General features: G+C 40.5%; 1 protein-coding gene across 1 annotated transcript; it reads right to left on the reverse strand.

Annotated features, from left to right (window-relative positions):
• Window positions 1–1888: 1888 nt before the first annotated feature.
• plekhd1 (pleckstrin homology domain containing, family D (with coiled-coil domains) member 1) lies at window positions 1889–27511 on the reverse strand. Its single transcript, XM_039785413.1, has 15 exons — window positions 27458–27511; window positions 26865–27039; window positions 23068–23161; window positions 21847–21936; window positions 21383–21459; window positions 20243–20334; window positions 19538–19590; window positions 19094–19188; window positions 18895–18988; window positions 16178–16389; window positions 10825–10957; window positions 7927–8071; window positions 4953–5096; window positions 2371–2483; window positions 1889–1957 (listed from the first exon to the last, which is right to left on the reverse strand). The coding sequence occupies exons 1-15, from the start codon at window positions 27477–27479 to the stop codon at window positions 1889–1891; spliced, it is 1608 nt and encodes a 535-aa protein (XP_039641347.1). The 5' UTR covers window positions 27480–27511.
• Window positions 27512–27721: the final 210 nt, after the last annotated feature.

Raw genomic sequence — 27721 nt, forward strand, 5'->3', positions numbered from 1 at the left:
CGATATTATATCGATATCGTGATATGAGACTAGATATCGCCTTAGATTTTGGGATATCGTAATATGGCATAAATGTTGTCTTTTCCTGGTTTTAAAGGCTGCATTACAGTAAAGTGATGTCATTTCCTCAACTTACCAGACTGTTCTAGCTGTTATATTATTTGCCTTTACCCACTTAGTCATTATATCCACATTACTGATGATTATTTATCAAAAATCTCATTGTGTAAATATTTTGTGAAAGTAACCGATAGTCAACACTACAATATCGTACCGTATTGATAGAGGTATTTGGTCAAAAATATCTTGATATCCTAGCTCTTTATAACTTTTTAAAAATACTATACTATGACTTCATTCAACATACTCATGGCTTTTATATCTCTGTGGATTATTCTCCTGGCATATTTGACATTTTCATAGTGCCCACTATTAGACCTTTAAAATGCAATGTGCCTTTTGAGGTCTGGACCTACAGCCTCTGTTTTCCCAAGTAGCTACTTTATGTGCCACAGACTACCTCTACCCCAACCAATCTACTGTTAGGATGGTTCTCCTGGCATATCGATATCTTCATTTTCATTGTTAGACCTTTAAACTCTCAACTAACCTTTTGCGGATTTGGAACTGACAACAACTGTCTTCTCCCAAACAGATTTTGCTTTAGGTGCCACAAACTACCCACTACCCTAAATACACTACTCTGCAGAGTGTTCTCCTGGCATATTTGACATCTTCATGTTCACTGTTAGAACTTAAAATTAAACACACCCTTTGAGGTTTGAACCCACAACCATTATTTCTTTGCAACCAACTTTTGCCTTACGTGTCAGAAACTACCCTCTACCCCAACTTCTCTACTCTTTGAACTGTTCTCCTGGCATATTTGACATCTTCATTTTCATTGTGAGACCTTAAAATGTAATGTGCCTTGTGAGGTTTGAACCCACAACCTCTGTTTCCTTCCAAGGAGCTTTCGCCTTATGTGCCACAGACTATCCTCTACCCCAACTACTCTATTGTTAGGACTGTTCTGGCATATTTGACATCTTCATTTTCACTGTTAGACCTTAAAACTCAACACACCTTGCAAGATTTGAACCAACAACAATTGTGGTGTTCCAACCAGCTTTCCCTTTATGTGCCACAGACTACCCTCTATCCCAAATTCTCTATTGTTATGTATATTCTCATGGCATATTTGACATCTTCATTTTCACTGTTAGACCTTAAAATCCAACACACCATTTGAGGTTTGAACCCACCACCACTGTTTCTTTCCAACCAGCTTTTGCCTTACGTGCCACCAACTACCCGCTATCCCAAATACACTATGCCGTTGAGTGTTCTCCTGGCATATTTGATATCTTCATGTTCACTGTTAGACCTTAAAATTCAATGTTCTTTGTGAGGTTGGAACCTACAACCACCGTCTCCTTCCAACCAGCTTTCGCTTTATGTGCCACGATCTACCCTCTACCCCAGTGCTTCACAATCGTTTTCTAATAATGTACCCCCTATCATTCAATCCCCCATCATCAATTTGTTCTCTCTTTATTTCATTTAAGATACATATAAAGCCTATGACTACGATATAGTGATGTGCTATCGGTGTGAGATTTATTAAACAGTGTAAATGAAAAAACATTTGCAAAAATAAACTATGGAATTACCGATCATGCAGTTCAAGTACCCCTTGACTGGCCCCAAGCATGTTTGATAAAAAAAAACCTATATAGGTTTTTTTTATCAAGCATGCTCGGGGCTAGTGATTTGTATAACATTTTAGCTCAAAAACACTTGTAATAATAAACAACAAACAGTGCAATAACACTAATAAAGCATAATAGTTGCACTTATACTTTATTGCAAAGCATGTGCTTGTGCTTCACTGAGGATCTTGGTCATCCTCGGTGGCAGTGTTCAGACTTTTTTCCAGGCCCAGTCGGTTTCTCTGCTGAAAATGAGGCCTCACACAAATATGTGGATCCAAAAGGCAGTAGCTGCTGCAAAGCTTTTTCTCCCAGCTCAGGGTATTCAAAACTGCGTTAGAGTGGAGTTTTCATATTTCATCTGTAGGCCATAGTCAGATGACACATCCAAGAGTTTTTCCTGGTGACAGAGAAGGAGCTTGTTTCCGATTTCTTCTGACAAAAGAAATGGGTTTCTCATCCAATTGAGCTGTGCAGATTTCTCCTCCATGTCAGAAAAGTATGAGTTAAAACTCACAAACAGGTTGGGACAAATGTTCTTCTGTGATGGACTTGACTGGTGCTCTCTCCACAAAGCATCCACCTGAGAAAAGCAGGTGAGATCCCCCTGTACACATGCCTGTTCCCACAACTGTGCTTTCTTCAGAAAACCACCCACCTTGTCATACAGGTTCAGAACGTGGGTGTCCTTGCCCTGCAGACACACATTCAGCTCATTCCATTTGCTGAATATATCTGCCAGATAGCACAGTGTTGCAAGCCAATCTTTATCTTCAAACAGGGTGGCATATGGAGATCTTTGCTCTGACAAAAAGGTGCGCACCTCCGCCCGTAGTTCCAACAGCCTGTTCAGTATCCTCCCTCGAGATAGCCAGCAGTTGTGTGTGTTCAGCTCCCGTGTCCTCACAAATTCAGTGAAACAGTCGCACATTGAGTGGCCTTGACTTAATGAAGTTAATCACTTTAATGCTGTCATTCAAAACGTCATGCAACACAGGGATGCCAGGGATGCCAGGATGCCAGTGCATCCCTGTGTGATTCCACTGCACTTCTGGATGTTTATTTCTAATACGCACCATGAGCCCTTTAACACGGCCTGTGACTGGCGGAGCTCTCCTGTTGTTTTCCCCTCTAAGCTCTTGCAGAAAAGTTAATTTTCATAAATGTCGTTGATATCCACTTACCTCACAAAAGCAACGAGCTGTGCCTTGCCACTAACATCGGTCGACTCATCAAGCTAGAGTGAAAATGCTTCACCAAGTTTTCCCACAACTTGTTCAACAATATCCACTCCCATTCTTTCTATTCTGTTGGAAACAGTGTCATTAGACGTTTGTAATTTATCCGCGGCATTTTTGTCCAGCGTTGTCTCAGCGGCTGAGAGTAACAGGTACAATAGCGGCTGGGAGTAACAGGTCCTCTACGGCCATACACGATATACCATAGTATAGTATGTCGAAAAAAGTGCTAGCACAGTTTGTCAAAAAAAGTCATAAAAAGCCACAGTATAGTTTATCGAATAAAGTGATAACAAGCCAAATGTAACCTTTATTTATTCAGGGAAGGCCATTGAGAGCAAGCTCTCTTTTTTTCAATGACGCCCTGATTACAGCACAAATAAAAACAATCTCAAGAAATTACAGTACAGATAAATATTCTGATCATAAAACAATACCCAAATTACAATATGTAAATACAACGAAAAACAAGTGTGAATAACTGGCGCCGTTGATAAGAGGGTTATTTAAAACAAAAGCCCCTAAATAACACATTTTCAAGCATTATCTTGAACGTCCCAATGGAAGTTGTTTCCATTGGGACGTTCAAGATAATGCTTGAAAATGTTCACACGCTCAAACAAAGTGAAGTATTTGTCTACATCCCTCTCACTAAAGAGAGGAAACCAAACAAACTTGTTGATACACTTGTTAATATCTAATCCATGCGACTGAGACACCATGGGTGAGTGGGAGGAATAACTCTCCATCTCTTCATTTCAAGGTCGTTCAAACACAGCTGTCTGTCAACCTCAATTTTGCGTGATTGCAATTCATGGTCAAGTTCTTTTTCTTTTACCGCCAAGCAACGCATTTCAAGTTCTATCTCCTTCGGACGGAGCTGTACCCCCCGGGTTTCCCCCCCCCCATTGTGGCAACACCCCTTTATCAGTTAAAGCAGCCACTAACTCGGATTTTATTACATTCTTTTCGCCTGATTAGGCACAATGATACCAAAATGATCATCAATAACAACCAAATGCTCTTTTGTGCAAGGATATTATTTATCAAGGCTTGGTTGTGCTACAAATTCATCAACATTAAACTCCATTGCCAAGAGCGAATAGCACAACACTATAAAAAAGAACCCCCTACCAAGTCAGAAAAATGGTATAACGGGCTGGCAAAATGTACCGCCCAAAAATTGGCACAGCAGACAATAAACTCAAGGGAGCAGCAGCACCAAAAATCAATGGCAACCAAAAACGTGTGCCCGAATTAACAACAAAGCACACAAAAAGTAGGCAATGTGAAGACACGGTAAACAACACACATACCACTCAATGCAGAAAAACGCGTTTAGACGTAAAATGTGCCTAGGCTCGGGCACAGCGCGCGCACACTATGCTTGTTACACACACAGGGACACGCAGCAGCACACAAACATGCAAAAGATTACAAATAAAAATATTACGGTGCAAATTCGCCATCATATGCGCATAGGTCCAAACGCACCTGGCTTTTAAAGGGAATGGGAGATGACACTCTTATTGGTTTATTGCATGTTACGTCCAAAACACACCTCTGAATTCATAGGTGTGTTTTGGACGTAATGAAGACACTAAGTACAACCCTTTAGAACCACGCGCCTGGCGCACGGACCCTTTTTTCCGCCGTTAAACTACAAAAAGTGGATTTCCTAAACGCACCTTGCACCTGCGCTTCGATCATTAAAATAGGGCTTGTAGAATGTCGAAAAAAAGTCATATTATAGCATGTCGAAAAACGTGATAAAAAAAAGCAATAGAATAGTATGTCGAAAAAAGTCCCCAAAAAAAAGCCATAGCATAGTATGTCAAAAAACGTTATTGTATAGTATGTCAAAAAAGTCATAAAAAGCCACAAAATTGGAATGTTGAAATAAGTGATAAAAAGTCATAGTTGAAGAAAGTCATAGCATAGTATTTCAGAAAAAGTCATAGTATATAGTATGTCATAAATAGTATGTCATGCAGAGACTTACACCAGTGGCTCCTGGAGGCTCTCCTCTGGATGCGGCAGCTCTTTATTCTGCGTGCGGCAGCTTTGTGCAGATACACAGCATTCTTCATTATCGCTGGAAGTTTTGCCTCGATTTCCGCTGCACAGATACACTCCTCAAAGAATCCTGAATAAACACACACATCAGAAACACATCATATATATATACACAGAATGCTGGGGTTGTTGCACTGGTTCTCAGGTGTGTTCATGTCATGGAAATAGCCATCATACATTACCAGGCTACAGCCACTCATTAGATTCATTGATTTGTTTTGCTGATTAGGAATTGACCAACAAATATTAGTGGTAAGACATAAGTCTGTAATTTACAGATGGAAAAAAACTAATATAAAATACTCTCAATGTTGGGCACCCAGATAGCTCAGTTGGTAGAGCGGGTGCCCATGTATAGAGGATTACTCCTCGACGCAGCGGTCGCGGGTTTGACTACGAACTGCGGCCCTTTGCTGCATGTCATCCCCCCCCTCTCTCTCCCCCTTTCACGTCTTCAGCTGTCCTGTCAATTAAAGGCCTAAAATAATCTAAAAAATAATAATAAAATACTCTCAATGTAAAGTACACCTCCTTTCATGTCAATGTCATTGTGGGACCTAAGTATGGGAACAGGTAAGTAAAATGTGGACCTAAAAACAACTTGATATAAATGTTAATAAAGTATTCAAGATTACAGGAAAACTGTTAAATCTGTGTTTCTTCCGTAGACTGTAAATGGACAGAGCATGTGTGACATCACCCATTGGTTTTGTGGAGCGCTGCTCTGAGGGCTCGAGTTGTGGGGCGCAAGATGGCGAAATGTTTTTCTCACCTTAAAAGTGAAATTTACTTGGAGCAAACAAACAACGACAACAAACACGAACAAGCCAACGGGAGAGACAACGATGACGGATACAAAAAATCAACAAGTTGTTCTCATTCTCCTCAAACAAAAACTTAGCAGAGGACATTGTGGAAGTTGTAAAAGTGGGAGATATGCACTCATATACTAACGCTGACTCAGAAGTAACTCCACTCCCAGACTCAGCGCCAAGTACACCTGTAACGGAAAAAAGAGGGAAAACGGAGCCCACACAAAAAATAAATGAAAATGCCGACTGTCTCGCAATACTGATGAAGAAGAATACTGATACAATTGAGGATCTGAAGAAAATGTCAGAGTTTCTGTTCCGAGAAGTACGAAGACACGAAAAAGAGATTACAACGGCCAAAGAAGTCAACGATGACCATCAAAAAAGGAATAACAGTAATGGAAGATAAGATGAATGAGATGGAACAATCCTGCTCTACAGTCTACCAGAGCTAGATGGGGAGGATGTGAAGCAGCGCGTCGTGGACATCTGCAGAGTAGTCTCGCATTGCCAGACCTTCCTCCACAGCGCTGCGGAGGAAGGTCTGGCTAGTCCACACAGCATTCTGAGATGGGAGAAAACATGCTCTGGTTTATTGGCATTTCTTTAAACCAATCACAAAATAGCCTCGGGAAGGAACTTGTTTTGGTGGAACGTGTACGTTCAAAAGTTGTTTTAGTCGTGCAACAGAAAACTCCGATTGGACAGATAGTCTAGCTAGCTGTCTGGATTTACCCTGCAGAGATCTGAGGAGCAGTTAACCAGAGTCCTCAGAAATCAAGAGTTTAAAATTCTAACACAAAGAAAGCAGAAGGAGAAGGACATCGGCAAAAAGACATGCATCCGGCGGAATTTCCTGCGGCACTGGAGCAATCCCGGAAGTGGAGCGTCGTGGATACAGACTCTCTGCAGAGCAATCATACCAAACGCACAAGAAGATCTATGCTTCCACCTTGGCGTGAGCCACAGAATTGGAAGGAGAGGGAGCGGCAAAACTAGGCCAGTGATTACATGATTTGCATGTCGGTCGACGGAAGAAATGCTGTGGAAATGCGCAAAGCATTCCAAGTTTCTCAGAATAAAGAAACTGAAATATTTGAGAAGATCTGACCACAAAAAGACAAGGAAGCACCCAACAAACTTTGGCCACGGATTGAAGAGGCACGCAAGCAGGAAAGAAAAGCCTTCTTGGAGGAAAGCTCAAGAAGAAAAAATGTATGGTCAACACCTGAGAATATACAAAATTTCCAATTTGGAATGTGGCAATTAAAAGGGGAAAAGAATTAGCAAAGGAGAAAAGATTCGAACAAGATGGAATACTTAGGGATATCATTTCTATTTATGAAAAAGGACCGTGTCGGAAAAAGACACTATATATATATATAGTGTAAACACAGGGGAATTTGAGTCTGGCTTTGTGTTGCTCTCCACACACACATAACGTTATGGCTAAAAACTAAGGTAAACATGAACATTTGATTACAGATTTTATATAGAAAAAAAAGTTTTTATATAATACATGGCATGGACCTACTTGTGAGTATTATTACCTGTATAAATAAAGTACCTAAATAAAGTAACATGTAAACAGCACGAGGCTTTTAAACACTAAGACAATACGCGCAAATGTTGCAGCCCTAATAGTTTGAGGCAATTTCTGTTGAATAAATGACATTAAAAGTAAAACGTAAAAAAAACCTCAATTTTCTGTTGACTCAAGAAATAAAAAATGTTTTATCCAAGAATGATATCTGCTGAATGTGATCAACATGTTATAAAAACTCTATCCAGAGGAGGTGTAAGTGTCAGATCAGATTATGCACTTTACATCTTCACTGCATGTGTGTTTAAGAGAATTTGGATCAGTACGTCAACCTGTTGCAGAGAATTATGTGAGCTAATCTGCTTATATGACTTGGGCATACTTATGATATTCTTGCTGCCATCCTCATGTATGGGAACTATCGAATCAAACTTCTGTGACTTAGTATACTAAATGCAATCTTGCAGCACACATGTGGTCTATCAAAGACACACAGAAAAAAATCATATTTGATCAGATATGAAGGTATCAGTGAATGCACTCACTCCTCAGCTCAGTCACATCCCCCTTCATCTTCTGGTCGGTCTCCTTGGTCCGCTCCAGTGAGTCCAGGCCTTCCTCCAGGTCCTGCAGAGCCTCTTCGGCCTGCTTCAGTCTCTTCTCCAGCGCCACCCGAGACTCTATCTCTGCCTGGGGCAAACAGGAAAACACGGCGGGATGTTAGTGAAAACGAATTCGGGTTAAATCGATACACTGCATCTGTATGTGGCTATTTAAGGGTTTAAGTATTGGGCTATTAATGATAAACTGAGCTGATGTGATGGAGAACAGATTTCCCTAAGCTTAAGAGGTCACAGTTTACTCAAATCCAAACTGTCTCAGGATGAAAGCAGCACAGGCTTTAGTACCTTTATAGTTATGTTAAACAAGTATTAGAATACAACAATGTTGAATTTAAATACTTTATTTATATATATACTTAAATCATTTTGTATGGCTTTAGTCCCAAAAAGTTCATAATAATTATCAGCCTGTAAAACAAATTGTGTAGAGTTTTAGCCTGGAGAAATTGGTTGACAGTTGAGGTTTGGGTATTTGTTCAGGAGAACTTCAACAATACAGGTGTTTGTCTCTTAAACTACTTGGATATTTGGTAACACTTTACTTGAAGGTACAGTATCTGCATAAGAGTGACATAACACATGAACCCTAACCCTAACCCCTAACCCCTAACCCTAACCCTAACTTGTCATGACAAAAACCGAATGACACTTACTAAAAGAAGCGTTATGTCACTAACGTTTATGACTTGTTTATATTGTTTATGACACGTTCATGACAGTGTCATGACACTCTTATGTAGATACCTTCAAGTAAAGTGTAACCGAATATTTTTTGCCAACAATGCAGTTTGTCTGAGGCCTGAAGGAAGACAGATTGTAAACAGTGAGTGATGGATACGAAGCACAGAGGAAACAGAGGTACTTCCATACAGAGGAACTGGACAAGAGAAGACAATGAGCTTTTTTTTTTTTGTTCCAGTAAATGTAATGTTGAGATCAGCTCTCCATGCCAGAGAGACTCAGCACATCAGACTGGGTGCCAGGAAAAACAAACTAATGGGACGAACATCCCTGAATATTAACGTTACACCCAACTGGTGTCTACAAAAATATTCACCAGAGTTAATTGTACAAGCAGAGCCTTGGAACAGTGTTTAAGTAGGTCTTTTAAAGGTTTTTAGGTATTTAGAATCAATAGTGTTGATTTAGAATTTTTCAGACAAACTGCAGGATTAAATGTTCCTTTTCGGGTTGAGAAAATTCTCCTAATTATTATTTATAAAAACTATTTTATTATCTGAACCATTATTATTATTACAACAAACGTGAAAACCAGGCTGTTTTTCTTAGCTCATGAAAAAGTGACTACGTTTGGATATAGAACTTGATGTGTTACGTGCTTAGAAACATTTACACTTTCATGTTTGGAAACACAATTTACAGAATATATAATTGACCGTAAAACTGAATACATAAAATATGAAAGTCATTCAAAACATTTAAAAACCTTCTGTCTAGTGTCAGGTCCAATTTTTTTCAGGGTTGCGGGGCTTACATTTATCAGCTCAGTATTTAGAAAAATCCAGTACGAGGACAGCTTAACACAACCATCGTTACTGTTATTAGTTCCCCCTGAGCACTTCCTGCTGCTAATCAGAGGCAACAGGTCTGCTGTGACAGGCTTGAAACAGGGGTGTTACTTGTAAATGGAAATCAACCCTTTTTTGCATTTATTTATATATAAATGCTGTTTTTAATCCCATATTTTTGAGAGGGAACAGAGAGCCCTCCGCCTTTTTAACCAGCCAAATGTCTTCACTACTTATTTTCCCATCAATATGCATATCTGTTTTTATTGCTGCTGTTAACCCCAAAACAGCAAAAAAAAGCACTAAAAATGGTTATTTGGAAAAACCGAGACATTTCCCTTCGTTTGTGCCTTTCGTTTACACGCAAACGGACAATTCGTCTCTGAAAACGAGTCTTTCTAAAACCACCGGCCGGAGTGGAGATTTTGGAAAACTTTGCACATTTGCATGTAAACTGAGACAAACGGAGGTTTAGGCAATCGAGGGAGAAGAGAGAGAGAGAGAGAGAGAGAGAGAGGAAGTGATTCGTTGACTGTTGTTGCTATTTTCGGGATTCTGATTGGCTAACGTGGGCTCGAGCTTCTCGTTACACCGCCACCTACAGGTTTGGCGTGCTCTTGACGGCATATATTCACGGGTTGTTCGTGTAAACGAACACTTTTCTGAAAACTGACAGCTGTGCACAATGTTATTTTTGAAAACGGAGAGGTTGAAATGTCCGTTTATGAAAATAGCCGGCCACGTGTAATATAAAATACATTTGAAACTCACACTTCAGCTGCCGTTACAATACCAGAGCAATGCTGGGAATTACCTAAGGCCACAGGACTTGTGCTAATAAGGATAAGAAATGTATAATAATTTGTCTCTATCAGGTCTAAGAAAGCTAACAGAAGAGTCTGGAAAATGACAAACACAATCCACACAGAGCCTACAAAAAGTCCAATTAAGTAAAACAAGGGATATCACCTGTGTGGAACTAGGCATGAAAACGTAAACCTGGCAGCTGATCAATATGGTGACCTTTAAACTGCCTTTGAGCACTGTTTCGTTGCTGTGTAATATCAGCGGAGTCATGCTGTGTTACCTTTTTTTTTTTTTAAGATTATTTTTTGGGGCATTTTCAGCCTTTATTTTGATAGGACATGAAAGGGGAGAGAGAAATGACATGCAGCAAAGCGGGCCCGGGCCCGGAGTTGAACCCGAGCCCGCTGCTTTGAGCAGTAAATCTCTGCACATGGGCTCCCGCTCTACCAACTGCGCCATCCGGGTACCGATGCCGTCGTGTTACCTTGAGCTCGGTCTCGGTCTGCTGCTTGTCCACGGTGAGCTGAGAGAGCGACTGCTGCAGCGTCCGGGCCTGAGACGAGTAGTACTCCCTCTCCTGCTGCAGGACTTTAGCCCGCTGCTCGTTCTCCCTGAGCCTGGACGACAGAAAAACACATTCAAACAGGGAAAAGACTACACACACAAATATCTCTGTCTCACGGCACTTCGTGTTATGTCAACGTTATTTTAATCTATTGATACGTGTTCACGGAGACGTTTTTGTCGGTTTTTACGTGGCGGACAACACGAAAATGCGAAGTAATGTATTTCAATGGGAAGCATATTTTGTGGCCACAGCACGAAAATGGTAGGGAGTAATATAAAAAGCCGAAAATCCGCGTAGGGAAGTTGGACGGGGTGGTGGATGGGTCAAACAACACAGGACTTTCACCCGGGCGAGCGGGGATCGCGTCCTGTGTGTGGCGCTTTGTTTCCCGGGGATGGCGTCCCTGCGTATGGCGTTTTGTGGCGCGTCTCCCGGCGTTTAAGGCGCCCTTTCCCCGTAAGGTTTTTCCTAAACCCAACCTCCGCCAACCCATTATTGTGGCGCGTCCCCAGCGGGCCGCCTCGCGGGCGCCTCGCGGCGTCCTTTCCCTGAGAAAATAACGTGACATTTACACGGAAAAAACAAGAAAAACGTCTCCGTGAACACGTATCAATAGATTAAGAATAACGTTGACATAACACGAACTGCCGTGAGACCGGGTTGCGTGTTCACAATGCAGATATTGGCAATTTGAATGATTTGGGCATTGTTTAAACCCCTTTAGAAAATTGGAAAAGCTGTTTTGTTGCAAGAAAAAAGCTATGGATAATGCTTCTGTTGCCCTTCACTGTCAGGACTGCGTATCTTGGTGCCATGCACACAAACACACACCTGGTTTCATTTTAAAGTTAAAACACAGAACCACAGAACTTTATTACAAATGAAATGCACACATTCACTTTCTGTGAACATGGTAATTCAGTGAATTGTCATTTCCGACGCTGGTTTTTGTACAGATTTAACTAAATATAATGTGTTCATTATTCATTATTAATGAGTAAGCAGTAAGCAGGTAAGGTAAAGGTAAGCAGATTGTGATACCTTTGGACAGTGGCTGGCTAGCTTTCATAGTTTCCCTGTATTTCCAAAATCTATTCTATTATATTTTATCTTATCATATTGTTTTTGATATATTATTTTTTATCATGACGTAATTGTAAGAAAAAGCAGTATGTCCGCTGATTCTGCTACTTTTGCTCCTCAATAATATGTAAATAAGGTGGACAAAATATAAGAAACAACTTTCAGGGAAAGAAATGAAGGAAAACATATTTTTATACTAAATATATTGTTGCTGCAACATTGGATGTAACCAATATGTTTCCAATAAAAATACTTGTTAAAATTGGGTCTAATCCAACAGCCTTAAAAAACATCATCATCATAGATTTGAGTTAACATGCAAACAGCTGAAGGAATAGTCTCAACAAAAACTATATGGATATTTTAACCAGTATTTGTTGAAGAAATGTTGTTTTGCAATGCAGTTGAGGATCAACTTGATTTTGCATTTGTTATGAAAACGGTCCTGTATGATTTAGAGGTGTATTTTTGTATTCGTCCATGCAGCTGCAGCTGTTATCCATCAGCCAGAGGACGACCGAGAAGAGGAGGAGAGTGAAGGCAGAGCTCATGGAAACATAACATTATGGTTTGTATATTCCAGTGTTTGCAAAAAAAACATTAGTGCTACACAGTCAATAGCAGCTGACTGTAATATCCCACTTACTGGTGCTGATCAATGTATTGATCCCTAAACAACCGGATGGTTGTATTGATCAATACACATTTCCACTAGTTGTTACATCATCTGTGCCATTAGCATAGAGGTTCCCTGCATGGGTATGGGAGTCTTTGACCCTTTGGATGCCAAAACCTAATCGCAAGTTAAAGCCCTAAGTCAACCTATAGCAGTGTTGTAGTACTCGAGATCGGTCTTGGACTTAAGATCGGTCTTAAGACCACTTTTTGAAGGTCTTGTCTCGGAATCAACCGCATTTTTGCTCGGTCTCGGATTTGGAGGACTCTGGATTTTAATTGAAGACCGGTCAAGACTAACCTGACTCCGCCAGATGGATTGCTTCACATTTGCTCGGCATATCCATCTGAACTTTCCGTTGGAGAACTTTTGGGAAGGGGCGAAAATACTGGTTAGCTGATTGGATAAACCATCTGTCTATCACCTATGTTGGTGATAGACGGGCCAAATCAACCAATCAGATCCACGAAGTGTATGAAAATACAACCACAAGCCTGCCCCTGCTGCCGCAGGCAAAGCATAGCTCGTTAGCTCCTGCAAGCAAGCAACATGTCGGTAAAGGAGATTTGCCGTTTGTGTAACGAGAATTTAGGAATAAAAGACACCATTTCAGGTTCCTGGACCATATTCCAAAAAGAAGGATCCAAGAGAAAAAAGCATTAGCGAGCGGCTAACAGAATTGGGGCTACCGCTGTCTGAAAATACTGGTTAGCTGATTGGATAAACCATCTGTCTATCACCACCTAACCCACCTCAAAACCAACGCTGATTGGCCCGGTCGTTTGGCTAACGGCTCTAAATTTTCTCTATCTCAAGATGCCAGACAGATCTGCGAGTGGAAAACTGGAGCTCGCCAGATCAGGACGGTCTCACGAGGCTACGTCAAGACCACAACTGCAGGGATATCACTAAGTTACCTCTACATTGTCTATTTTTATGTGTTAACATCATTACTGTGATTGGATGTAAAATTCCCTACTTCAAATGCAACCGATAACTTGACTCATTTCTAATTTGAAATTTGTTACTGTTAACCCCTTTTAACACGCACGCCCGGGAAAGTAAATGCGGGAGACAGAAGAAGCTCTGGCTCTGGCTCTGGCTCTGGCTCTGGCTCTGGCTCTGGCTCTGGCTCTGGCTCTGGTCTTGACTCGGTCTGGCCCTGCCTAGGTCTTGGTCTTGGCTCGGTCTCAACCCCTCAAAGTCTTGGTCTTCTTTCTGTCTCAATACACTCTGGTCTTGGTGATGACTTGGTCTCGGTTTAAGTGGTCTTGACTACAACACTCACCTATAGCACCTTTGATTTTTTTTTTTGATTGGTATTGATACAGTGTTTCTAATGTGACCCTGACACTTATGCATTCAGTTAAATTGTATGTTGTCATTTTTGTGTGAAAATGTGAACACTTTAAAGCAGAGATGTTCAACAGGGTTGACTAACAGTTAATGAGTTATTGCAGGGGGGCCAAATTATGTTTTAAAAAAAACCTTTTTTGAAAGTTTATAATTAAAATATGGCTGAAAATATACATGCATATGAATCTAACATTTTAATAGCAAAGATAAATTGGCCTATTAGTGGGGGAAAAACATTTAATTTACACATTGAAGATAAGCTTACAATAGGTAAGGTAGCCACTAGTGTAGCCATACAGATGTTCTTAGGTATTCACTGCCATTCATTTTCATCCATCTGGCCCAGTTTAATGCAACTTAACTTTATACAGTATATGTAGTAGGGGGTCCCTACTCTGTCTCTCTTCCAGCTAAATGAGAAAATTATGAAGACTTTAAAGGACTTCTAAATGATAATAGAACGGCTCAGAGAATTTTTAAAGGTCCCATGGCATGAAAATTTCACTTTATGAGGTTTTTTAACATTAATATGCGTTCCCCCAGCCTGCCTATGGTCCCCCAGTGGCTAGAAATGGTGATAGGTGTAAACCGAGCCCTGGGTATCCTGCTCTGTCTTTGAGAAAATGAAAGCTCAGATGCATTTTATCTTTATAAAAGAGACTTCAGATACAGTATTAGGGGACCACTAAGGTCTATATAAAAGAGACTTCAGATACAGTATTAGGGGACCACTAAGGCCTATATAAAAGAGACTTCAGATACAGTATTAGGGGACCACAAAGGCCTATATAAAAGAGACTTCAGATACAGTATTAGGGGACCACTAAGGCCTATATAAAAGAGACTTCAGATACAGTTTTAGGGGACCACTAAGGTCTATATAAAAGAGACTTCAGATACAGTATTAGGGGACCACTAAGGTCTATATAAAAGAGACTTCAGATACAGTATTAGGGGACCACTAAGGCCTATATAAAAGAGACTTCAGATACAGTATTAGGGGACCACAAAGGCCTATATAAAAGAGACTTCAGATACAGTATTAAGGGGACCACTAAGGCCTATATAAAAGAGACTTCAGATACAGTATTAGGGGACCACTAAGGCCTATATAAAAGAGACTTCAGATACAGTTTTAGGGGACCACTAAGGTCTATATAAAAGAGACTTCAGATACAGTATTAGGGGACCACTAAGGTCTATATAAAAGAGACTTCAGATACAGTATTAGGGGACCACTAAGGTCTATATAAAAGAGACTTCAGATACAGTATTAGGGGACCACAAAGGCCTATATAAAAGAGACTTCAGATACAGTATTAGGGGACCACTAAGGCCTATATAAAAGAGACTTCAGATACAGTATTAGGGGACCACTAAGGCCTATATAAAAGAGACTTCAGATACAGTATTAGGGGACCACAAAGGCCTATATAAAAGAGACTTCAGATACAGTATTAGGGGACCACTAAGGCCTATATAAAAGAGACTTCAGATACAGTATTAGGGGACCACTAAGGCCTATATAAAAGAGACTTCAGATACAGTTTTAGGGGACCACTAAGGTCTATATAAAAGAGACTTCAGATACAGTATTAGGGGACCACTAAGGTCTATATAAAAGAGACTTCAGATACAGTATTAGGGGACCACTAAGGCCTATATAAAAGAGACTTCAGATACAGTATTAGGGGACCACTAAGGTCTATATAAAAGAGACTTCAGATACAGTATTAGGGGACCACTAAGGCCTATTTAAAAGAGACTTCAGATACAGTATTAGGGGACCACTAAGGTCTATATAAAAGAGACTTCAGATACAGTATTAGGGGACCACTAAGGCCTATATAAAAGAGACTTCAGATACAGTATTAGGGGACCACTAAGGCCTATATAAAAGAGACTTCAGATACAGTATTAGGGGACCACTAAGGCCTATATAAAAGAGACTTCAGATACAGTATTAGGGGACCACTAAGGTCTATATAAAAGAGACTTCAGATACAGTATTAGGGGACCACTAAGGTCTATATAAAAGCATCCAAAGAGCACCATGTCATGGGACCTTAAAGCTTTTAACTTTAGGAAAGAAGTAAAAAAGAACCGAAAAAGGACTTTTAAAAAAAAGACATTAGTAAAATGAGTGTCACCCACTTTTCATCAGCATGCTCCTTCTCCTTCAGAAGGATCTTCATCTGCTCCTCGATGTGTTGCAGGTCCTGCAGCAGGTTCACATCTCCGGGATCCCCGCCGTCCTCAGGGTTCCTGCAGGCCGGGCTCTCCTCTGCCGCCTCGGCCTCCTTTTCCTCCTTTTCCTCCTTCAACCCCAGCAGCTCCAGAGTTCTCTGTTTCTCCAGAGAGAGCTCCTGATGGACAAAACAACAGATTCCCATTATACAGAATCTACTCAAGTCGGAAATAGTTTAACCAATACAGGTGTAATGTATTAATATCTCTTTTTCAATGAAATTAACAGGCTGTTACATTGGAAAAAGTAAAGCTAAATAAATAACCTCCCTGTAAATCTGAACAGAGTAAATCTCGAGCCCACTCGCTGGCGAGGAGCTTGAAAGCTCTGGAAAAAAAACTAGGATGTCATTGGACCTTGATTTAAAGATTTCCTTTTTTTCAAATTAACGGGACGGTCAAGAATGATCTTTTCATACATTTTCAGGTCTTTTACAGATGCAGCATCCAACTTTGTGAATGAGTGACTATTTCTATTAAACTATATATTATAGTTATACTGTATAAACAAACATTTTGAGTTCAGTTATGTCAAATCTTAAGATTTGACAAAGAAAGACAAAGTTTCTACGTTAACACGTATCTATCAAAGACCCTCTTTTTTTTTAGATTAATTATGTTATTCTGAGAAAAAAAGTCATGATTCTTACAGGAATGGTTCAACATTTTGTGAAATGCGCTTATTCGCTTTCTTGCCTTGCGTTAGATGGAACGATTGATACCACTCCAATGTCTGTCTATTAACTGTCTGGACTTTGGATGGAGCGCAGAGCAGATCGGCTGTCAACTGCCGGACTTTTTTTTTTTCTTCGTCAAAGCTCCGGATGTGTAGGGAGGGTGGGCCGCGTTCATCTGATAAATACAACTCGGCTTTCTTTCTTTCTTTTTTTTTTTTGGAGCGAGAGGTGAGCGATTAGAGTAGAGCAGGGAGTTGAGCACGGAGCGATATTGAGCGGAGCGGCTTTGAGCGGGGGACATGCCGCTCACATGCTCTGCGGCCAGCAGCAGATTAGCTTAGCACAAAGTCTGGAAACCGGGGGCGACGGCCAACTGGCTCTGTCCAAAGGTAACAAAATCCGCCTCTGAAGCTCGCTCGCATCTTGTTTGGTTAATCCGTAAAAAAAAAAAAAGTATTAAAATAACATTTGTAGTTTTAGGGGAATAATATGACAAAATATTTCTTGGCCGGTGGCAGTATATATATATATATATATATATAACATTTTAACTATGAGCTTTAGAGGTGCTGGTAGATAGATTTTGTTACCTTTGGACAGAACCAAGATAGCCGTTTACCCCTGTCTTAATGCTAAGCTAAAATAACCAGCACAGCTTCATATTTAACAGAGAGACGTGACAGTGGTATCCATCTTCACATATAACTCTCAACAAGAAAGAAAATAATAATAATAATTCCCAAAATGTCAAACTACTCCTTTAATTCTTGATTTTTGTTGTGGTTATAATCCCAGCATTCAGTTTTCTAAACGGCTCCAATCCCCTTCCAGCGGAAGTTGCATAAATGTCAAATGTATTACGTCAGCAGGATAACTGGACAACAACCTGAGTTTGTTACACAACTCAGCAGCTGTAAACACTACATGACCTGAATCGAGCAACTCATCAATAAGTTATTATTGTTTCCCTAGTTCTTGTATCGCCAGACCTTCCTCCACAGCGCTGCACAGGAGGGTCTGGCTAGTCCAGAATGGGGGAAAAAAAAAAAACGTGCTCTGGTTTATTGGCATTTCTTTAAACCAATCACAATCGTCTTGGGCGGTGCTAAGCGCCAGACGGAGCCACGGTGCCTCTGCAAAATAGCCTCGGGAGGGAACTTGTTGAAAAAGGTTGTTTTAGTCGTGCAACAGAAAACTCCGATTGGACAGATAGTCTAGCTAGCTGTCTGGATTTACCCTGCAGAGATCTGAGGAGAAGTTAACCATAGTCCTCAGAAATCCACCGGAGTTTAGAACGCCAACACAAAGAAAACGGAAGGTAACGGACATCCGGCTGGAAATGAAGGACATCCGATAGACTTTCCGGCGGCACCGGAACATAAACGGAAATTAAACGTCGTGGATATACAGTACAGGCCAAAAGTTTGGACACACCTTCTCATTCAATGTGTTTCTTTATTTTCATGACTATTTACATTGTAGATTCTCACTGAAGGCATCAGAACTATGAATGAACACATATGGAATTATCTACTTAACAAAAAAGTGTGAAATAACTGAAAACATTTTTTTGATAACTCTGCAAACCCTTGGTGTTCTCTCAATGAGCTTCATGAGGTAGTCACCTGAAATGGTTTTCACTTCACAGGTGTGCCTTGTCAGGGTTAATTAGTGGAATTTTTTCCCTTATTAATAAAAAAGCAAAGGGTGGCTACTTTGAGGAATCTAAAATATAAGACATGTTTTCAGTTATTTCACACTTTTTTGTTAAGTACATAATTCCATATGTGTTCATTCATAGTTTTGATGCCTTCAGTGAGAATCTACAATGTAAATACTCATGAAAATAAATAATATAATGCATTGAATGAGAAGGTGTGTCCAAACTTTTGGCCTGTACTGTATAGACTACTGTTACCCTGGCAGGATGAGTTATTATTTTCATACCTCAATGGATCTCTGCAGAATTACGGTTAAACTGCTCAGCTCTTCTTTTTCACTCTCAACACCTTTCAGGGACTGAGATGTGCCGTCCAGGTCTCTGTCAGCATCACACAGCAAAATACAAAATCACCTTCATTTACAGGCTTGTGCAGTGCATTCATTGTGAGTCAACGTAAACAGGAAAATTTTTTTTTTTTTTTACAGTTTAATATGCTCCTGCTCCGCCTTCAGCTCCACCACCACCTCCTCAAACTTCATCTTCTCCTCCTCCAGAACCTGGTTCAGACGCTCCAGCTCCTGCACGCACGCACACACAAACAAACACACACACACACACACACACACACACACATTCATGATGACAAATGACGTGAAGGGCAAACAAAAGACTATCGAAGAAGTCATCTTGGGCTCTGGGATATAATGCTAGGCATTTTGCACCGCTTTATATCATTTTATACACTTAACAATTAATTGATTTATCCAAATAAATCTGTGAAAATAATAGTCATATATGTAAGTAACATCTAAAGTGCATACTGTACATTTTTGAATGGTTTATTAAAAATACTATAGTCTTTTTATTCCAAACTCATAAAAGATGTTGTGTTGTGATGATACATATAATTAAAAAAAAAAGTCTCACCTCTCTCTGTGCTCTTTGATGACTCAGCTCCTCAGTCTCTTCCATCAGTTTATCTGGAGAAAGAAAAGCATTTCACGTAAACTGCCTCCGCTTGTTAAACCTTTAAGAAGGATTGGTGTCCGGGAGTTATGCTAGGCTGATGCAAGTATCCGTAAGAGAACTCCCAGTGCTAAAGAAATGGGAGCGAGAGCTGAGCCCTGAAGGTAACGTAATTAATTGGGAGACAGTTTGGGACATTTCCCACTGTTCCAAGAACCCAAATCACCAGCAGATCCACTTCAACATATGCCATAGGACATATTGGACACCTCAGAAGAGATACGTCTCTAAGGCCATTCCTACTCCCTATTGCATGTTCTGTCAACCTGAACAAACTGGAACTTTCCTGCATGTGGTCTGGGAGGGCGAACAGGTGCATGAGTTCTGGAATAAAACAACATCAATAATATCTGATGTGATCGGATGTCGAATCCCTACTGACCTGATTGTTTTGTTATTTAATGGCGACTCTAAATTACACCTGCTTGGGAGACAGAAGAAAATTTGGCTAGCCGGCTCAACCGCAACCAAGAAAATGATAGCTCAGCGCTGGCTCCCCCCCACTCGCTTTGTATAAAGCAATGGTTGGCGTACTTCCTAGACATAGAGAGCTCTCTAGAGCAAGGATTACCAAAGCCAAGTCATCGACTATAGACCTATGTTTACCCAGATACTCCTGCTTCTCCTTGGCCAGCTGCAGCCCCTGAGCCTCCAGACTCTCGATCATGGCCTCGCCCAGCTGGGCGTTCTTCCACGTGCTGTTGGACAAACAGAGATTCGTTTTAAAAACCAGGATGATTAGTAAATGAAAACTCACGTTAGCACGTAAACCGATGCTTTCCATCATTTGTAGCCATGGTAGCGACATGAGTCTAGGGATGACAGTGGACCACTTTGGTCCAGAATAAAAAATGTAAACTATTATTGACTGGATTGTCGTGAAACTTCCATGTTCCCAAGAGGATGACTCACTCTTTTTCCTCTCAGGTTGACATTTGTGGTTTGTGGCTCAGGGTGAAATATCATGACAACTTTTGGATGGATTGCCATGAAAATTTCTACAGACATGTTCTCAAAAGGTTGAATTCTAATGACGTTGGCGATCCCCTACATTTTTATCTAGCTCCATCAGGATGTCAAAGTTTCCACTTTTTCAGTAAGCTATCTCAACAATTATTGGATGGACTGCCTGGACTGAAAATCTTATTCAGACATTCATGGTTCCCCCCCTGTTTTCATGATAGCATTGCCATGTGAGCTTGTTAGCATGCTGATGTTAGCATTTAGCTCAAAGCACCGACTCAGTCTTTTTAAAAGCTGTAGCTGACGAAATGAATGTTATATATCAAGAAACTGTCTGAACACTGTGGTTTTGGTTGTTACAGATCATTATGCTATAGTGACAGTTGTGGTTGCGTCAGGCCTTCATCTCTAACATTTAAATTACTACTTAAAGTCTCAAGTGTATAAAATTCATTGAAAATGTCTGACTTTGGCAACTCTGGGATTGTCAAATATTTTCCACAAACAAAAACGTATTCTATAATGATAATAATAATAATTTGGGGGTTCAGTGCCTTGCTCAAGAGCACCTTGGCTCAGTGCCCAGGAGGTGAACTGGCACCTCTCCATACCACCATACTTTGGTCCGTATGGGTACTTGAACCATCCGGTTCCCAACTCCCTACAGACTGAACTACTGCCACCCATAATACCCAAACAAAGGGGTTTTAAAATGTATATCTTGTGTGTGTAATTCCTTCAGAAGAGCAACATTTAGAAGGAGATTTTGTGTCATATACTTACACTTTCCCTGAGTCCTGCAGCATCTCCATCCACTGGACCTGCTCCTCCCCAGACTCAGCAGCCAGGACTATGGTGCCCTGGGGGGGCGGATATGTAATATTATACATCAGCAGCTTGTCAATAATGGGCTTAGGCTGTACAGTAGACAGTGGATTTCCATCTTTGGGCTGCTGAGATAGTCAAAATTGATGTAACACTATTTTGTCCCAGTGTGCAGTTATATTCACTATATAATGTGTCCCATTCGTTGCAGGATCAGGCTGTATCTCAAATCATTACAGTTATAAAATGACAATTTATAAAAAGCTATTTTAGTTTTGCTCTCCAAACTGCTTTGTCATGCATTGAATTGGGACTTTTCACTAAGTGTATGATGTCTTATAAAAAATATTTTTAAGCCTCTGCAAGGCTGATAAATGATAAAGTAATGGAGAAATTAAAGTGTGACAGGATACTGGTCTTACAGTGAAGTCTTCCAGGTTGACCACGATGGCAAAGGGCATGCCCATGTTTTCATTAGCTGATACCACACATCCTCCCAAAGGAATGACTCCCTGAGACAAAAACACATCACACTTTCATGTCATTTATAATGTTTTCATTTGGATAATTCACGTAAAAGCCTTTGATTTATAAAAGCAAATATAAAGATATTATTCTAAAACCTCCCTCCATGTGCTGGGACGGAATGCTTTTGTCCCGATTCGATTCTTTCACGATACATGGGTGCCGACTGCACTTGTACTGCGACTTTCATTCATTGCGATTCTTAAAGTGTTGCAATTCGATAGTTTCCAAAGTTTATTTATACACTTCTAGAGACAATGGATCATGAGACATTGCTAAAACTAACTGTTTTCTAAAAAAAATGCACATCACATGTCAGTCAGCCAGTCTGACATCATGAAAAAAGGTTCCCCTAACGTGCCTGTATAAATTGTACATCTCTTCACACCGGTTTTCTAATACTACTTTTTATGCCACCCATACTATTACTTATTGCAAAGTTGTGGATTTGCGCTATGCATCCCTATGCAACATGTCACTTTAAACTTGACTTCTGTTATTTTAGCCTCCTGGACTGAGTGATCAGTGTGCCCTTTTTTTTATCTGCCTTTTTTTTTATCTGCCTGTGTCAAGTGTGATCCCAATTGGGATACCATATGTGTATGTATTAGCTGTATGTTTTTGTTGTATTTTGTTGATGTCCTGTCATGAGCACACTGAAGCAAATTCCTAGCAACTTGCACCGAGTTGTATGGCAATAAAGTATTGAATCTTGATTTGATTTATTTCATTTGTAAAGGAGAACATAACATGCATGTTCTGCTTTCGCTCTGTTTTGCTGGAAACAAATGATGTATTCGCTGTCAGTGGTACCGTATGAATAGAAAATATTAAGTCTGATGGTAAAAAAATAGAATCAATTTTAAAAGTCGTCAGCAAAAGAAATCACAATACATACGTGAATCCATTTTTTTCCTAATGTTAAGATATATTAATTTGATTAGGACAATGCACATTAATCAACATTTCTGTAAATGCGCCAGTGTTAGCCACTTAATTTTCAACTGTAATCCTAGTTACTAACCACTGAGCCACCGTGCTGCCACATCGATATGCAATATAAAATAAATAAATAATATATCTTCCACCAAGTGTTCAGAGAAGATGCAGTGGCTCACCTTGGGGTGGATGTTGAAGTACCTGTTGGTCTCAAAGTTTCTCTTCTCGCTCTCTCCATAGTAGAGCAAGAAGCTGTCTTTGATGATGAAGAATCTTTGTACCGAGGAAGACAAAGAAAGCAGCAGTAAGTCAACCCCGCGGGGCTGAAAGGAAACCGTCTGCCCATGCTGTTTGATAACCTGCCCGCTGATACATTTTACTTCAATATACAGTAAAAACAATGCTTAAACATTCACGCTTTCTTTCCAGATACATTTATTTCATTCATAAATAACGAGTGACATGTATAATTCCTCCTGTGAAGGAGCTGCTTATTACGGTATATACGGCTGTTTGTTTATTTAATGATTTAGATGTTTAGTGGTTGACAACCTTTATTTCTTGCGGCCCATTTATACAAAGCAGCACTTGTCACTCATCATCACGAGCTGCATGTCTATGAAGAGTGAGTTTCTACTGGGTTTGTTGATTTGAATCATTTTCAGAGGCTCAAAAAGGTAAAATGATACAGTATTTCATAAGAAAAAAGCAAAGATTATAAAATGATTGTTGCAGAATTCTTATTTCTTACCCAAGTAATTAACTAGAGACCTTGTATACACTTTTCCCACCCAAATTAGCGTGTATATTCTGCTAAGAATAGACTCCTTTCCCATTGCCAGTAGATTAATATGCCTTTCTGTTTTCTTTCTGGTGTATCACGTTTGACATCACAAACGCGGCGGACAACAGAGCTAGTAAACATGCAGCATCAAGGCTGTTGACAACGTTACGGTGGTTACTTTTTTAATATCTGTTTACAGTAAACTTCATTCAGTCACTCTTTCAAACTCGGTGACGACTAATTGGCAACGACGTCTGAATGCTGCTTGGGTGGAGATGTTTGAAATTTGTGGCTGAGATAACAGAAGTCACCGACGGAGGCGGCACGTGTCAATGCATCGCGCCAAAAAAGGGGCGAAAAAACACGTCCACACGGGTGTCATGTTTCCATTACTGCCAATCAGAGCTGGAGCCAATAAATACCAACGACTACTTTCTCCCAATGTTGATCGTAACCTTTACCACTAAAGACAAAAGCCAGATGTTAGTGGATTTTTTGGCAAGTGGGTAAGGGATATTAGAATCATCTTGTGACCCATTGCGGAGGTCCTGACCCCCATGTTGGGAACCACTGCTTTAGACATAGACAGTAAAAGAATGGACACAGCGACGCCATATACTTCGACGGAGACCAGTGAAGTCACTTTCCGGTGATGGCTGAGTGTACTGCGCTGCTGCGCCGGTAGATGTGACAAGATTAACGTGTCTGAAAGTTGGAAGTAGCTGTGCCGAGAGAAATCTCAATCATTCCCAATCTTGCAGAGACGGAGAGCGTAGGTATATGTAAGGAGATGCTAACTAAAATGCTAGTTAACATTAGTAATTAAACTTAAACAGCTCATGTAAGTCAAAACTGCCTTCAAGCTTCTCCTGTACTATACGGTAATTCCATTGACATATATATAATGGACCAATAGACCCCGTTGCTCTGGACGGAGACCAGTGAAGGATATTAGAAGCACTTTTCCGGTGATCTCTTGCTTTACTGCGCAACCTCCAACTGACGGAGACAACGTAGATGTGACGTTTGTGTCTGAAAGTTGGAAGTCTTCTGGTAGCTGTGCCAAGAGAAATCTCAATCATTCCCAATCTTACAGAGACGGAGAGTGTAGGTATATGTAAGGAGATAACATAAGCACAGGCTAATTATTGCTAACTAACATGCTAGTTAACATTAGCAATTAAACCTAAACAGCTAATGGAAGTCGAAACTGCCTGCGACCTTCTCCTGTATTATACGGTAATTCCTCTACTGTGTGACAGTAAGTCGCTTGGTTATGACCCAATCGTTAGCCTATTTTTACAAAAACGTCTGCTACGGAGCCATAACGTGAGGTACAAGGTAATGGAGCCTTTTATACATTGTTGTGTTTCTTTAGAAATAAACAATGGACAAATAGTCTTTAAACGCTTCAGATGTAAAGTTATTCGCAGTCAAGTGACGTAAAAAAAAAAATGGCGGTCAGTGGAATGCTAACAGGAGGTGATACCTTTGTAGCAACAAAATGGCGCCATCGGAGGTTCGAGTTCTGAAGCGAAGCTTACCCCCTTGGGTAATTCCTCTATTCCTACTATGCGACAGTAAGTCGCGTGGTTATGACACAATCGTTAGCCTATTTTTACAGAGACGTCTGCTACGGAGCCAGAACGTGAGGTGCAAGGTAATGGAGCCTTTTATACATTGTCGTGTTTCTTTAGAAATAAACAACGGACAAATAGAGTCTTTAAACGCTTCAGATGTAAAGTTATTCGCTGTCAAAGTGACGTCAAAATGAATGGCAGTCAATGGAATGCTAGCAGAAGGTGATGGCTTGTTAGCCTAAGAATCTCCCCACAGGAGGTACGCTTTCCGGATGCTCGCTTACCCCCTTGGCTTTAGATGACTGCAACTTCTCAGGTAGTCTGATCACAACATGTAGGGCTGATGATTTTTTTTCAAATTAAGTGAACTAATTATTATGTGTGAACTACAGTAACTACATAAACTATATTGACATTAACTGAAATAGATTTAAATGTAACATATTTACAAGTTTGCTTGTCACTTTCAGGTCCTGTTACTGTATTATTGAAGTGTTTGGTGTAGGCCTACCAGTTTAACTAGTACACCAAATACTAGAAGTCTGAGTCGAAGTGACTTCTCTACCAGGGACAGATCTAATAAATAAAATGGTCAAATTCTCTGCCGCAGAGTTCCTTGATATCCTGACTTTCAGTTCCAGCTTCTAAAAAGCTGGATCCTTCATTTTCCATAATGTAACTCAGTAGCATCTTTCATCAGACCCTCCTGTCTGTTAAATGTCAGACCAAAAACACATTATATAGTTATTTTCACAGGCTGAGTTTAACTCTTCATAACAAGTAAACTGGCATTTATGTGTGAAATCAGTGGATTGGCCCTTTACTTTCCCCCACAATTTAAAGTCTTCCTGAGGGTCAGTCACCCACATCTAAATGTCACCAGTGTTTGGCAGAACAACTTCCGTTTTTTTTTTGTTTTATTTTAAGCTGGTGACAAATACCCGGAAATCTCTGAGCTCAAATTATTTTAACCTTTATGATATAAGCAAGTGTGCTGCAAATGGGCTCTCTGTATTGTCGTTGTAACTGTTATGTAAACTAAGAGCATTACCATAACATAAGGTACCAATCCAGGCATTTTAACATCCAAATACTCTCATATCTGAATACACTGGGATGTTTAACACAAAAAAAGGCCTGTGGATGAGTACATCCTGTTGTTATATAAAGCCATCCTCTAATGTACATAGCATAAACATAAAATCCTAAATTATATATATATTTATTTCTTACTACAGATGTTTTTTTTTACTGCAGCTGTTAAGCAAATGAAATAGTTTTTGCTCTCAGGACATTAGAATACTGTGGTGTCAAATAAAAAGTCAATTTAACGCTTTGTTTTTCGACTATTTCAACTATTATTACAGCAATCGTTAACTTTTCAGGATTCAACAACAGTCTTTGGAAAGAGAATTTGACCGTTCTCTGAGAATAATCAGCATTTTGGTCTGGAACGGAGGGAACCTTTCTCCCTCCAAAATTTCAACTTTTCAAACATTTAAGAAGAACGCGTTTTTTTCCCTTATAAGCTTAACCTCCAGTGTTTTAAGTTCATGCAGATTTTAACAAAGGTTTCGTAAGCAGCACAAAGGCAGCGGGACCACAGTCTCACCTGCGGGACCACTTGGCCGACGGCCGGGCGAAAGGCCTCTTCCACAGCACCCCGTGCAGCTGCACCTTGGTGCTGATGTCCAACGCTTCGGCGTCTGACTGCTCCATCGACGACCAGGGCGAAAACAGAGAGTTTCTGGACGCGGATGAGAACATCCTCTCTGGCTTATCACGCCCTGGGAGGTGGGGCAAAAAACAAGAAATCGATAGAATAAAATAAATAAATAAATAATAATACAGTCAGTCAATAACAACTACTCCGATAACACCCAACACGCACACACAGAGGTGCATGCTGCAGGGACAGCTTCAATACAAATCAGGACCAAGTAGCAAACAAATCCCAATAACTCAGCAGGGTGGAATGATGCAGCTGCCAATACGCTCGTCAGCTGGAGGCCGAATGACTGCACAGCACAGCGGAGATAAAAAAAAAAAAAACAGGGATGACAGAGAGAAAGAGGGAGGGAGGAAGAGGAAGGGATACTGGGAGGCGATGGGGGAGGGAGGAAAAGCTTTAGGAATGAGTTGCTAAATCTGAAGCCAGTCAATACATTCCAGCCAGTAAAAGCTGTTAGAGATTACTGTACTTGCCGCAGTCTCCAGCTCTTGGCATGGTATGATCTCTCTGGTCTCTCCATCCACCCATCCATCCATCCATCCATCCACCCAGCCACCCATCCACCCATCCATCCATCCATCCATCCATCCATCCATCCATCCATCCATCCATCCATCCATCCAGCAGTGAATTAGGAGATCATCTGGGTCAGAGGCGTGGCTGCACGACTTCTGGTAAAGAGGATGGAGAGTCAGAGCGGTTAACATGCAGCTCAGTATCAGATTATTTTACACATG

Source organism: Perca fluviatilis, chromosome 20 (assembly GCF_010015445.1).
Source record: "Perca fluviatilis chromosome 20, GENO_Pfluv_1.0, whole genome shotgun sequence".
In the NCBI taxonomy this organism is placed as follows: Eukaryota; Metazoa; Chordata; class Actinopteri; order Perciformes; family Percidae; genus Perca; species Perca fluviatilis.